Source organism: Carassius auratus, chromosome 29 (assembly GCF_003368295.1).
Source record: "Carassius auratus strain Wakin chromosome 29, ASM336829v1, whole genome shotgun sequence".
Lineage (NCBI taxonomy): Eukaryota > Metazoa > Chordata > Actinopteri > Cypriniformes > Cyprinidae > Carassius > Carassius auratus.
Genome location: NC_039271.1, coordinates 3,455,446 through 3,469,452, shown reverse-complemented (window position 1 = coordinate 3,469,452; position 14,007 = coordinate 3,455,446). Strand labels below are relative to the sequence as shown.

The 14,007-nt window shown below is 34.2% G+C and overlaps 1 protein-coding gene across 2 annotated transcripts in view; it reads left to right on the top strand.

Annotated features, from left to right (window-relative positions):
- LOC113047874 (metabotropic glutamate receptor 8-like) overlaps positions 1-8,940 on the top strand; it is an 88,213-nt gene extending 79,273 nt beyond the window's left edge. The window contains exons 8-9 of one of the 2 annotated variants that reach the window (XM_026209220.1): positions 4,892-5,138; positions 8,313-8,940. In XM_026209220.1, coding sequence (XP_026065005.1) covers positions 4,892-5,138; positions 8,313-8,362 — 297 coding nt within the window. In that variant the 3' untranslated portion in view covers positions 8,363-8,940. Of the gene's footprint in view, positions 1-4,891; positions 5,139-8,309 lie in introns of both variants that reach the window. The other variant, XM_026209219.1, reaches the window with a different exon arrangement.
- Positions 8,941-14,007: the final 5,067 nt, after the last annotated feature.

Here is a 14,007-nt window from a genome sequence, read left to right as displayed (position 1 = left end):
TGTATATGCCAAGTGCAGTTAAAATAAAGGTTCTGCTGTTTTGAGATACATGAGTTCATCAGTTATGCAGATTTTATGCACTAGGGCTTTTATCAGTTTGGCATTTTATTAATACAGTAGTTATATGATCTGTTTTTGAATTAATTTTACATTTATTCTCCCAAATTCCCCGTCTGCCCACCCTCAAACACGCACACGTGGGGTTGTGCGCACTGCCCCAGAAAATAACATGTGCAATCACATGAGAAAAAGCCTTTACAAACCTGTTGAAATGAGTTCTGTGAGCCGCAGGCTTTGGAAACGGAGAACTATTAGAAGTCCAGGCCGAGAGTCTGCTGGCTGAGGATCCTTCAAAACTAATTAAGAGTGACACGGTGGCATCGAGAGGCTTCATGAAACACCAGGGGAATTGGCAGACAGAGGAATGACAGACACCACGCAGGTCGCTTCTGGAGACAAGAGCGTATAACATGAGCTCTGTGTGTGTGTGTGTGTGTGTGTGTGTGTGTGTGTGTGTGTGTGCGCGTCACTATCAGATCATGCAGCAACAGTAATTCTGATTTTATTGCGATCCGCTGTTCTATTTGTGTGGGCGGAAAGGAAATAGATCAGCAATAAGGCAACAAGACCTCCTCGCCAATAACCATGTTGCACAAACTCTGATCCAAAAGCTAGAGAGATGCCAATCTAGATGGCATTTTTAAGAAAAATGAATACACAGTGGCAAACTCTGTGTTCCAAATCAATCACTTATATAGACAGCAGTGCATCTATGATCTAGTGTACACTACAGTTCTCTTCCAGACTTCACATGTCTGATCATGTGGGATAATGTGTATTCAACCGAATATATACTGTGAATTGAATACACAGCAGTTACACCATTTTATTTGGCTCTTGTTCTGAAATGCATTAAGGAGAAGTGTAATTTAGACTCTAAATACAGCTCTGTATGCTACGATCTTCTGTTTTACTTCAGACCTCAAGAGTTCCTGAGGATCTACTGTGTGTAATCGATGTGATGAAGTGCTCAGTGTGAAGGCGTTCATTCATTCAGTCATGCTCTCAGCCTCTTTATGTTGCTTCAGGAATTCACTTGGTCCTGGTGTGATTTTTGTTTTAATTATAACTCTGGCTATGGCTTATAGGGCTGATTCTATTAAACCGCTGGAAAATGTTTTAAAAACCCTTTGAGATTAGATTTAAACAATTCAATTTCAATTATTATTCTGACTTTAAAGACCTTAGGGGGTCATATACAGTATAGAGGAATCAAATTAACATTGATTGAAAGAGTATGATGTATTTTACTGTAAATTGTAGTCCTTTAAATGTCGTGCCAAGAACCAAAATGACTGATCTTCAAACAAATCGACTTTTGCTGTTAACACATCTGACTGATTCTGGCACAAAGAAAGAAAACTGTATAAAATGACCTTTGGTAATAAAATAAAAGTAATATATTTATTATAATGAATAAAATTAAATCGATCAGTAAAATGTATTCAAACACTGTATGATATAAAATAATTTTGAAGACATTATCTATTGTGACAGCACAGATCTTAAAACTTCAGTAAACTATTTTAAAAAGTTCATTTTAAACACTATATCTGTTGTTTTTATTTAAAACAAAAAATTAAGAAGAAATTGGAGTTATTATAGTCAAATAAAACTACATATAACATAAAAAAAAATTGTTACTTGAAATGAAATGACTGTACTAAAAATATATATCTAAAAGGCAGAATTAAAAATTTTCATTCAGCTTGTTTTGTTGCGCTAAAATAAAATAAAAAACAAAATTGAAAATGATTAAAAATATACAGACAATAACACAATTTTTTTTCTAAAACATGAACTAAAATTAAAGTGAAAAAAGATTGTAAAAAATAAAAAATAAAGCTTCCATTGAGTTGTGAAGACTCTCTGGATGAGTGACTCTTATAGCTCTGTCTAGATCCTGAGGGTTTGAGGGAGTATTAACACTGATATGGCATTTCTGCCAGAGCCGCTGGTCATAATACAGCACAGTCGCACAGATCGATACATTATATCCCTGCGGAGTGGACGATGATGGCAAATAAAACCAGAGTTGTCATGCATCTTATAGCTGTTGCCAGAAAAGCATCCGTTTAAAGCTGAAGTTAGTGAGAACTCAGGAGTTTGGTGATTATATTTAATGAGCAGTGTTTCCTCTGACGGGTATCAACGGGAAGGTTGTTAGTCTGATGGGATTTCTTTGATCTAGAAGCAAATTAGTGCTGAGTTGTATGTAGCTTTTAGTAGAAAATCTCCAATGTGTGTCAGACTGCTTTGGATCGATATGTGCGGAGCTGGTCTCAGGTGATTACCTGCAAATCCTGAACTTACCTGCTCTGTGTGTGTGTGTAAATATATTATATAAACATTTACTCTAGCACAAATTAGAAAGTAAATATATATATTTTGTAATTGTTAAAAAAGTAAAAAAAAGCTAGTATTACAATAAAAAAAATTTAATAACGAATGAATGAATTTATTGTTAAATGCAATTTATTGTTTTTTTTTTTTTTTCGCACGAAGCGTTTCTTCTTATCAATATTGAAAAAAAGTAAAAGTTCAAAATAACAGCGTTTATTTGAAATAGAAAGCTTTCGTAATATTATAAATGTTTTTACTGTCACTTTTAATCAGTTTAATGCATCCTTGATAAATAAGAGTATTTATTTTGTATGAAAGTAAAAACTCTAGACCATACCCTAAAATAAATCTTTTAGCATTAAAACAAATATAAACTAAAAAAATAAATAAATACAATACAAATAAAAACAAATGTGACTCTGGAGCACAGAAGCAGTCTTAAATCGCTGGGGTATATTTGTGGCAATAATAAAAAATAAATAGTATGTGTAAAAATTATTGAAATTAAAATTATTTTTCTTTTATGCCATAAATTCTTAGGATATTAAGTAATGATCATGTTCCATGAAAATATTTTGTAAATTTCCTACTATAAATGTATTAAAACTAAATTTTTGATGAGTAATATGCATAGCTAAGAATTCATTCGGACAACATTAAAGGCGATTTTTCTCAATATTTAGATATTTTTGCTCCCTCAGATTGCAGATTTTCAAATAGTCGTATCTCGGCCAAATATTGTCCGATCCTAATAAACCATACATCAATGGAAATCTTATTTATTCATTCTCATTTTCAAAAAATGTCCCCTAATGACTGGTTTTGTGATCCAGAGTTCCAAATATAATTTGCTCTATTTATGACTTATTGTTGTTTTTTTGTTTATTCACAAGGTTATTTCATATTTTGATTTGATTCCTCTTAAGAAGGCAGCACTCTATGCACTCTAGTTAGTAGTTCAGGTAGGTTTGCCTTCTGTATTAGGCCTTATCTAGTGTTGACTGAACACTGAACATAACATGTCTCCATCCCGTTTGGCAGCTCATATTTTAAGATCTCGCTCCTCCAGTTTATGTTTATGTCTCTGATGTCCACTCTGAACACGTTAGCACACCCGCCAATGCCATCAGGTCCAGTCCCGTTACGGATCATTATACCGATGCTTTTCATCACGCGTTTGCATTAGCACACTTACTATTATCTGTGTCTGTTTTTGACTGTGCATTTGGCATGAAGCATGTCTCGCCATCTGCTATCAGTTGTTCTCTGTGATTTTTACCCCCTGCTGGAGACAAAGATACACATGAGTGCTCAGCCTTTGAGGATTCTTCTTCTGTTCGCCTGTGTGTGTGTGTGTGTGTGTTCAAAGGACTGAGCGTGTTGTGTGTGCTTGCGTCTGTTAATTGAGTAAGAGCTTTCATTTTTAAATTCTAATTAAGTAAAGTTGTAAATCTGTCTCTGAGTGTGAGCATGTGTCCTTATCAGCTGCTAATTATGCTTCCAGCATCTGAGAGCTCTTGGTGTGTGTGTGTGTGTGTGTGTGTGTGTGTGGAGGTCTCAGAGTTTCTGTGATACCTTGTCAAATTCAAGATGCCTGCATGGTGAACAGCAAATACACGTGTCCTGTAATAATGATTTTTTAAAGTTAAATAAATAATACAGATTATTATTGTTCATTTTATAAAGAAATACTGTTTCGGTGTTTCTATTTCAAAATGTCATCCTTAAATGTTACTTGCAATTTCTTTGTAATTACTTGTGAAATTTGTCAGCAAAATTGTTCCTACATAACATTTCTTTTCTTTGATTTGAGCATCAAAAAAATGTCCTAGGGTCGAAAATATTTAGCTCCTATTTTCTGACACTTTTATTGATGGATTTAATGTATTGTAAAAAATAAATACCTTTTTTATTATTATTTTATTATTATTATTTATTTTATTGTTATTTTCACATTTAAATTACAATTAAAGGCAGTATAACAAATAATACAAATGCTTCAACCATTTAAATACACTTCACATTGCAGTAATTATTTAAATTTATTTTAATATTAAATTATTATTAGATTTTTTATTATTAAATATAGCAATATATATTCATTTTATAATTTTTATTTTTTGTAATTTAATTGTCATGTGAAAAATGTTACTGGCATGATTTATCAATTTATTTATTTGTATTATTTTTTTATGTCATTGTGTTATTGTTGTTATTACATTATTCCATTACTAATAAATATGTATAAAACATTATTATTATTTATTTTTTTTGGATGACTTTATTGTACAAACTAGGCCTCACAGCAGATGCTGTTACAGTTCTGAAGGTTTTAAATTGTGTAAAAAGACCAAAAATTGGTTTAAAACAGTTGATTGTTCTAACTAGAGAGACTTCAAACTACAGACCTGGTTCATCTCTGACTTACCTTTCTCTCTCTCTCTCTCTCTCTCTCTCTCTGTTCCCATCTGATGTGTGTTGTTTCCAGATGTACATCCAGACCACCACCCTCACCATCTCTCTCAGCCTCAGCGCGTCTGTGTCTCTGGGGATGCTGTACATGCCCAAAGTCTACATCATCATCTTCCACCCGGAGCAGAACGTGCCCAAACGCAAGCGCAGCTTCAAAGCCATCGTCACTGCCGCCACCATGTCAGGGAAACTGGTACAGAAGGGAAGCGACCGGCCCAACGGGGAAGTGAAGACCGAGCTTTGTGAGAGCATGGAGACCAACAGTGAGTATTTCACCCATGTAGACCGAATTTAGCAATTTTCATACAGAAAACTTTCAAGACACACTTAACCTTGAGCACTTGGTCGCAATGTTAATAAGAAGCTGTAATGGAAAGACACATAAAACAGACTGCTTTATTCAGTCCAATTGCTTTATGAAATCGCTCACTCAGAAAAGATGTTAATTTGTCTTTTTTTTCTAATTTTTAAAATAATGTTTCGCCTTAAAGCTGCGGTAGGTAACTTTTGACGCTCTAGCGGTTAATAAACAGAACTGCTTGCGTCTTGCGGAAGAACATCGTAGCCAGAACTACTTCTCTCTGTTTATGTCTATGAAGAATCACAAAGGTACTGGGTTACTCCGCCGCGGTATCCCCGAAGCAATCTAAAATAGTCCGAATATAAACACTTATTATAGATGCAACCTAGTGATTCAGGACAAGCTAAAAACACGGTTTGGAAAATCGATTCATGGTGTACTCGCTTATTATAGACATTTTTCTACATTTTGAACACAAACAAAGTTACGGACCGCAGCTCTGATTGGTTGTTTCTTACCGGGAGCGGATTACTTTCTGCAAATGGCAATAGGACCACTGGGAGGAGCCAGAGGAGCTTGATTTTTTCAAAGATTATCTGTCTCATATTCTACTGTCAGGACATAATGACAGGTTTAATAAATATGTAAAAAATATATCTTTACAAAAATTACCTACTGCAGCTTTAAATCGAATGTTATGATTCCTCTCAGAGCCAGCTGCTTTGGTGTAAGGCTTAACGTTTTTTTTATTAATGTGAAAAATTAATAGGAAATTTGCTTTGAAAATCCAGTGCTGCTGTGGTCACTGTTAGCATCTCATTTTTTCCTCCTTATGTTCAATGTAGAACAGCTGTTTAGTATTGTAAAGTTTCACAAGTATTGTTTGGTATTGTAAACAAAAGTTTATGGCTGAGATGTTTGCTGAAGGTAGAGTGTTACATCATTGTTAACGGTTTGATTAGCATATCCAACTAGCTGCGTTATTTGCCAGCTTGATCAATTTCCGGCTCTTTTTGATTTTTTTTTTTTTTTTTTTACATTATTTTGTTCTCCAAAATGCAGGATTATGCAGTGTTGAAAATGTAATCACTCAGAAGTGATCCAAGGCTTTGAGGGGAAATAAGCCCATTTTAAGCCATCAAGCCAATTACTTTGTTCTGTGCTGCGGGGGATGCTTTGCCTTATGAAACATTAAAGCGAAACTCATCTGTATGAAGACCACACAAAACTTTTTCAGACTAAATTAGACAAGTTTTTTTTTTTTTTTTTTTTATCCTTGGCCTTTGTGGTAATTTTATTTAGAAAGGATTTGGAGGAGGGAACAGAAATGAAGGCAGTCAGTAGTGGAGTTTTTAAATTCATTTTAGTGACACTTATGAATCTGCTCACCAGAAAGATTTGTTCTGTAACCCTTTAAACAGTTTTCTCGCTAACTTTCCTGTTAAAGTATCAAAACATTATTAAGGAATTCCTCTCTTGGTTATGCAGACGTTAAGGACACATTCCATTTGATCATTTTGCAAACATTATGGGAACTTCTCTTTTGAATTTTTTTCTGAACATTCTGAAAAGTTTAAAAAATTAATTTAAAACATTTAAAAACGTTTAACAAACATCCGACTTAAATATTTCTGAAAAATATATTTTTGAAAACATTACAAATATTAATATTTGTGATCACACTTTTAAAAAACTCTCAAATTCCAAATAACTTTGAACCAATGTTCTACTAATGTTTGGGAAGATGTTTGTTCATAACTTTGAGAGAATGTTCGTTCAAAGTTCTGAGAATGTTCCCTGTTGTTAGCTGGGTTGAGTGTTATGAATAAATTATTGAATTATTTGCTCAAAAAAATCTGAGACTTTTTATTAAAAAGAGAGCGACTACAGTGAAGATTTGTTTACCAGCCAAGTTTAAACTTTGTATAACAATATGTTTAAATGCTAAAAGATGCACCAACTCGATTAGTTTTAAAAGGGTCATATGATGCATTTCCATATTTTCCTTTTTCTTTAGTGTGTGTTACAGCATGTACAGTAGCTGTTTGTGCATGTAGAAGATCTTCGAAGGCTCATAGTCACCCATAAAAATAAAAATAAAAATAAAAAATATATATATGCCCCGATCAAATGTTACTCATATATCTATGTCATGTTGGAATATTTGCATAATGCCGCCCAAATATATAGGCGAAGCAAGAAGGCATGCTTTCAGGTGTTGCTGCTGCTATTTTGTGGAGAGGCTGTGTGTTTCTACATGAAAGCAAAAGCACTTAATCTGGCCTTCTGAAAGTGGATGCAATTAGGAATCAGTGGTTAAGATTTATCTACAACACTGTTCCAGAACAGTAGACACAAACGTTCGAGTGTTTGCAGTACATTTCACGGAGGACAGTTTCTTGAACCTCAGAGAGTAGAAGGCCAGCTTTGCACAAAGGCTGTTTCTAAAAAATGGAAAATACTAGAACAATCAGGTGCTGCTTCTGAATCGGAGCCTGTGAGAATATTATTTGCTATTGACTGTTCACATGTAGAATTTGGTGAAGTTAAGAGTAACGCATATTGTGGGTCGTTCTTACGATCACAAGTGCACAGATGGATTTATATTTACAAATGTAGTAGCCTACCTTCTGTTTTCTGCTTATAACTGGCAGGAAAAAGACGAGAAAATGATTCACTACGTGTTCTTTCACACTGGATGCTCAAGCAGAGCTGAAGCAGCACGAGCCCGTTGTGCTTTCACACTGGTGGCATCACATGAAAGTTAATGTTCAGCTCAAAACACACTTTCAAAGTTGCTTCTGATCAATCGGATTCTTTATTAGCATTTATGTTCCATGAAGAACTTTTAACATCCACAATTCATTTAAAAAAATTCATTAAAAAAAAAATTCATAAAAAAAAAAAATATATATATATATATATATATATATATATATATATATATATATAATTTATTTGTTTTATTTTTTTTTTTTTTTTTTTTTCCATGGAAGGGTCGTTTTGAGACCAACTTCTATAGAATCTCTGAAAAAAAAAAAAAAAAAAAAACTTTTTGGAAGATTTTTATGTTATGGAGGTATTGCATATACAGTCGAGTGATTGTGATTCTCTTTTGTATTTTTCTCTCCAGCAGCATCTTCTACCAAGACGACATACGTCAGCTACAGCAATCATGCCATCTGAAGAGAAACACTCTCTGTGGGCGGAGCCGAGGGCGGGGCCCTGTCTGAAGCAGGGTGTCTGTCATGTGACATGCGCTGACAGGCAGATGGACCTGGAATGGGCATCTGAGCATGAGATTTTTATATCGTTCTGCATCAGTCTAAAACCTGCAGCATCCTGAAACATGAACGGGCTTATGGGACCTTCCAGTGAGACTGCTATCCTGCGTTCAAGAGCTACCGATCCTGCCATGAACACACACACACACTCACAAAACTGAAGGTGCAGGCTTGCATTCATACAGAAAAAAAAATAACTTTCCACAAATAATTGTGTAAACATTCTGCAGGTGGAGACGTTCAAGGTAAGCTTTGGAAATGTGGATGTAAAAAAAGAGAAAATATATGAAAACTACCAGAGTCAAATGTTTGTTGTTATTGTATTTTTGTGGTCGTGCAGATTTTTTCATTCTTGTCCCACTTTGTCAGAAACCTGCATTCTGAGATGACGTGTCTTGTATTGGCTGACTGAATTGTAACCGTGAGGTTGTGAAGCTGTAAAATACCATGGTTGAAGCATGCTAGTTTTTATACCAAAAAAAAGAAGATTTATTTATAATAAAGGAATGTTTTGCAAATGTGTAGCATTGTTAGATGTGTATTTGACAGTGATAATTTAGTTTATCATCGCTCTCATTCATAATCAGTCACCACCAGAGGCCAAGATGCAAACTCTATTTTGAAGCTTTGTAATCCATATAAACCCAGTTAATTTGACAGTTTTTAAGGTTCACAGTGGGTTCTGTTACAAATTATTTCATCTGCCAGAAATAGTTTCCTTGTGCAATTCCTGTAAAATTGATTTCTCATCAAGTGATCATGTACAGCTAGAAAAGACAGATTTACTAAAAGATGCATGATCCCTCATAACGATAAACATTCAATCACTGCACTTGTTTAAAAGTATAGCCTTAAGACTTAAACATTATACATGTAAATAAAAGACTAGTGTGATAAAATCATTTGGCTATGCTGTTAACCCTGTACAGCCTGACACATGTTATACAATGTATTGCAGTTGCTTATATTTATATTGCCAAAAAATCTTGTAATGTAAATAAGTTCGATTTTTATAACAACAGAAAGACTACTTGCCTAAAATGCATATACCGTAAATAACAGTTTTCACTCTATATATCCCAAAAATTTCTTAGTAAAATTATTTTTCATGCTTTGTTTTATGATCATAGCTCTGTATTTCAATAAATAATGCAATGCAATACAACGACGATGATTGAGAGATGTTCCTAAAAGCTAAATTATCATCAAACTAAGCATGAAAATATCATCTCTAAAAAGTATGCATAGATATTCAAGTAAACGTACGCTTCTACAGTCTAGTAAGTGTTCAGCTTGAAATATTACTAACAATATAAAAGTTATTCTCACATTGATTTTATAAAAAACAGTGAAGATATACCACAAAAATATAAATATATACCGCTTTACAAGATAATCTTATTTGTGTGACATTATATACCCTCAAACTCATCTCATGTAAAGTTCATAAAGCGGTAACTTTTGCATAAAACAAAAACATTCATTTAAAACTGAAAATTACCCCCTAAACTGAATAACATTGGAAGTGTGTCTATTTTTCATCTAAAATAACTCATATTTTTTGTAAAGGAAGAACTGATTCAAAGATTATCACGGTGAACCAAACCTATAATTAAAAAACTTTTAAAAATAAAATTCGATTTACGTGTTTGCATTTCGCACTAATGAGCATCATGCTTTTTAATCCCAAACCGTGCACTAAAACCAGACCATTATGATACTCTAAATACATCCATAATTCAAAACAGTTCCCGTCAAAATGTTTTCCCGAGGAGAGAACTGTGAATTCAGATGAGTATATCTGTGCCTCTGTGTTTTTCATCCTCAACTTTGCGTCTCGCCCGACCCGTGGAAAGCTATTTTTGTGTGTGTTGGTTTTGCCTAATAAGATTTAGCAGCAGTGAAAACAGAATAATTGTGAGTAGAAGCGCCAATTTATTGTTTTTTCAGGGCCCAGAATGGCCGTCCCCAAAGGAGGATGAGGTGGGAAATAAGTTTAATCTCTAGACTTCCAGCTGCCAGACAGAAACACAATTGCACCCGAATATGAATGTAGAAATAGATTTTGTCAGTTGTTTTATGAGACGTAATCTCTCTGGGGAACCTGCATGAAAGAGACACTTGAGTGAGACAAGCTCCAAAATCTAATGCAGAACACTGCGTTTACTGTCTTTTGCTTCTCAGAAATATTCAAGAATTAATTAGGTATGTATGTTATCTTAATTTTTTTTATGGATTAAAAAATTTACATTTAAATTTTAACTATTTGCATAGTGAATTCTGATTGGTTAACTTTTTTAAATTTATTTACATGCTCATTTGTAATTGGTCTTTTTTGCTTGCATTTATATAACCATCTAGAGCAGCATTTATACTGCATAGAATGTAATATTATGTGTTTATTCTCACGTGCAGATAATTTTCTTTTACAATTTACAGAGTCTTCCCTAATTTCGCGAAACCTTAAACTTCCCTAAAACATTTCAGTTTTGTGGCCTTCTTTTTCAAAATGTCAATCCAGTAATGCTGCGTCTCATTGTTCTGTTGTTTTTTTTTTTTTTTTCACAGCTTTGTGATTTCTCTCCCTCAGCATCGGCACAAGACAGTGAACATATGAGTGGCTCCAATGTGTTTAGAAAAACACCACACTTGGGATGAGCGAGCTTGTCAGAAATGTCATAGCTGTCAATCATTTTGTCTCCCTGAACAGCGTCGAGATTGAAACTGTTACTGGTGCTTCATCTGGTTAATTACGATCGGAGCGCTTGGGATTTAACGGCATATGAACACACACATGGCATATGATACAGAACCGTACCACTGAAAACCATCAGTAACTTTTATTATAATAAATATAAATGCTTGTTTCCTAAAATAACTTACTCTGCATGATAAGTTTTCACCATGTCTTTGAACGTTTAGGAGTAAACAGGTTATTTTTACGTCGCTGTCCCTTTAAGACTTTGCATGTGAGCTTCTGTGCTTTGGTCTGCTTTCACAGGGGCTGCTGATTACAAGGCTGTTTGGATTCAGTAAAGTTTGCACCATCTCATCTTCATTTCTTACATGGCGGACATATAAAGATCTGCAGTGATGTTTCCATACCATCAAGAGCAGTATAAGGTTTGGCAAACATTTTTACTCTGATGGTTAGTTCTTCACAGTATCTATACTTCACAGTATCCTTTCTCCTTACCCCATGTGAGTAAAAAAAACAAAAAAAAAAAACACCAAGGGTTGATGTGAAAATTACGCTGTTTAATGTTTTGAAAATAAGTTGTTTTTTTGCTACTTACTTTCAATTGATGCCATGGATATAGGTTACAGAATATTTTCATAGTACATGTCACCATTTTATCCCAAAACATAAAGATAAGTTTGATTAAAATGTTTCCATTGAAGAAATTTAGCATTGCATCACTTGCTCACCAAGTGATCCTCTGCAGTGAATGGGTGCCGTCAGAATGAGTCCAAAAAGGTGATAAAAATATCACAATAATCCACAAGCAAGTATTGTGAAGTGAAAAGTTAGATGTTTGTAAGAAACAAATCCATCATTAAAAGTGGTTTTAACGTCAAACCTTTGCTTCCTGCTAAAATATGAGTCTAAAATCCAACATATTGCTTTCTCCAGTGAAAATGTTTTTTTTTTTTTTTTTTGAGAGAAATATGTACAGATCAAGCACTGTTTACAAGAAAGAAAGAATGAAAGTCTCTTAAAGAAACAAATCTCTTAGTGGTGAAATGATAAATCCTGTCAGTTTTGTTTCCTGTTGCTTGATATATTCTGCCTCCTCATGGATTTTCTGTCCTTCAGGCAATATTCAGTAAACATGGGTGGTCATATGTTGATGTTTTGAGAATAAGTCTTTTTTTTTTTCTTCTTCAGTAGATGGTCTTTTTGTGCTGTGGACAATCCAGTTGCATAGTGCATTTGGTTATTTGATCCCAAAATATCAAGGGAAATTTGAGTTTTCAAGTTGCATAGTCTTTTACATTAAATTTTACATGACAGACTTGTCAGTCATGCTCTTAAAGCATCAGCATAAACCCCTCGTCATGTCTTCTCAAACTGTTCTTGCAGCAGTACACCACGGCAGCCACAGGCACGCTGTATGTGGGCTTGCAGGCACAGGATCAGCTCACAGAATCTTTATCATCTTGACAGCATCAGTGAGAAATGGCCGCACGCTACAAAAATCCCAAAGCTGGCAGTGAACTGTGCTCGTGAAGCTCTGGTTTGTCATGCTCGGCTGCAGTCGGGTTCCATCCATGCAAGAGAAACTGTGAAGAATGTGAAGGGCTAGGGTTGAGGTTTTTTTTTTTCTGCAAATATGGGAACATTTTTATAGAGAGCCTCTGATTTATGAGCTTAGAAATATCAAGGAGATATTGAAACGTTTCTATGAGGTGCATATGCAGAAATTTAGTTGAACTTATTTTTATTAAATTTATTATTTAAAAAAATCCTATTCTTGTTAAAACACTTACATTAATTATTTTATACAACAATGTGCGTGTAATAAACATTTTAATTAATTAAAACACATATACAAAATAAAACATTATATTTAAAGACAGTGCAACAAATACCTTTTAAATTATTAAAAAAATGTATATTTCATACTCTATTTATTAATTTTTAAATGAATTTGCATTACAGTTATGAGAACTGAGACCAGTGTTCACCCTCAGGCCATCCAAGATGTAGATGAGTTTGTTTCTTCTTTTTGCTTCACAATACATTAACTGATGGACTGGATTACTTGTGGATTATTGGGATGTTTTTATCAGCTGTTTGGACTCTCATTCTGATGGCACCCATTCACTACAAAGGATAAAATGGAGAGCAAATGATATAAAGAAAAAATTCTCCAAATGTGTTCTGATGAAGAGACAAACTCGGATGGCCTGGGGGTAAGTAAATGTTCAGCAAATTCCGATTTTTTGGGGTGAACTGTTTGTTTAATGGTCTGAAAATAGTTTAAGGCATTTGTTTATATGGATTTAGTGAGGGTGTCCAAGAACTAAGATTCTGAAGGTCCTTGAGGAGGAAGTAAATTATAAAGAAAAAACACCTTTTGTTCTTGAGGAGTCGTTGACCTTTTACCATAAAATGTGCAAAATTTATGAAAATCCCTTCGGTTTCATCTCCGGTTGCTTGATGAATTCTGCTCTCCTCCATATTTTCTGACCTTCAGGCGATATTCAGGGTTATTGATTTAAGTCCAGTGCTTTGGACTGTGACACTTTCAAGCTGCACACCAAAATATGCAGAAGCATCTCAGCAGAAAGCCTCTCTTTAAATTCCCTGCTGGTCATTTGGAAAAGTGGACATCAACACACTTCCCTGAAAATGCAATAAAAAACCATGCTTTGCAACACAAGACTGTTTGTTAAAAGGCTCTGCGGTCAATTATGATTGGGGAATATTTATTTTGGCATGTAAAATATAAGCTACTAAAATAAAAAACAAACAACAAAAAAACCTGTAAAAATGGCCAAATCACACAACAAAATCACTGAAATAAATAAATATATGTACTG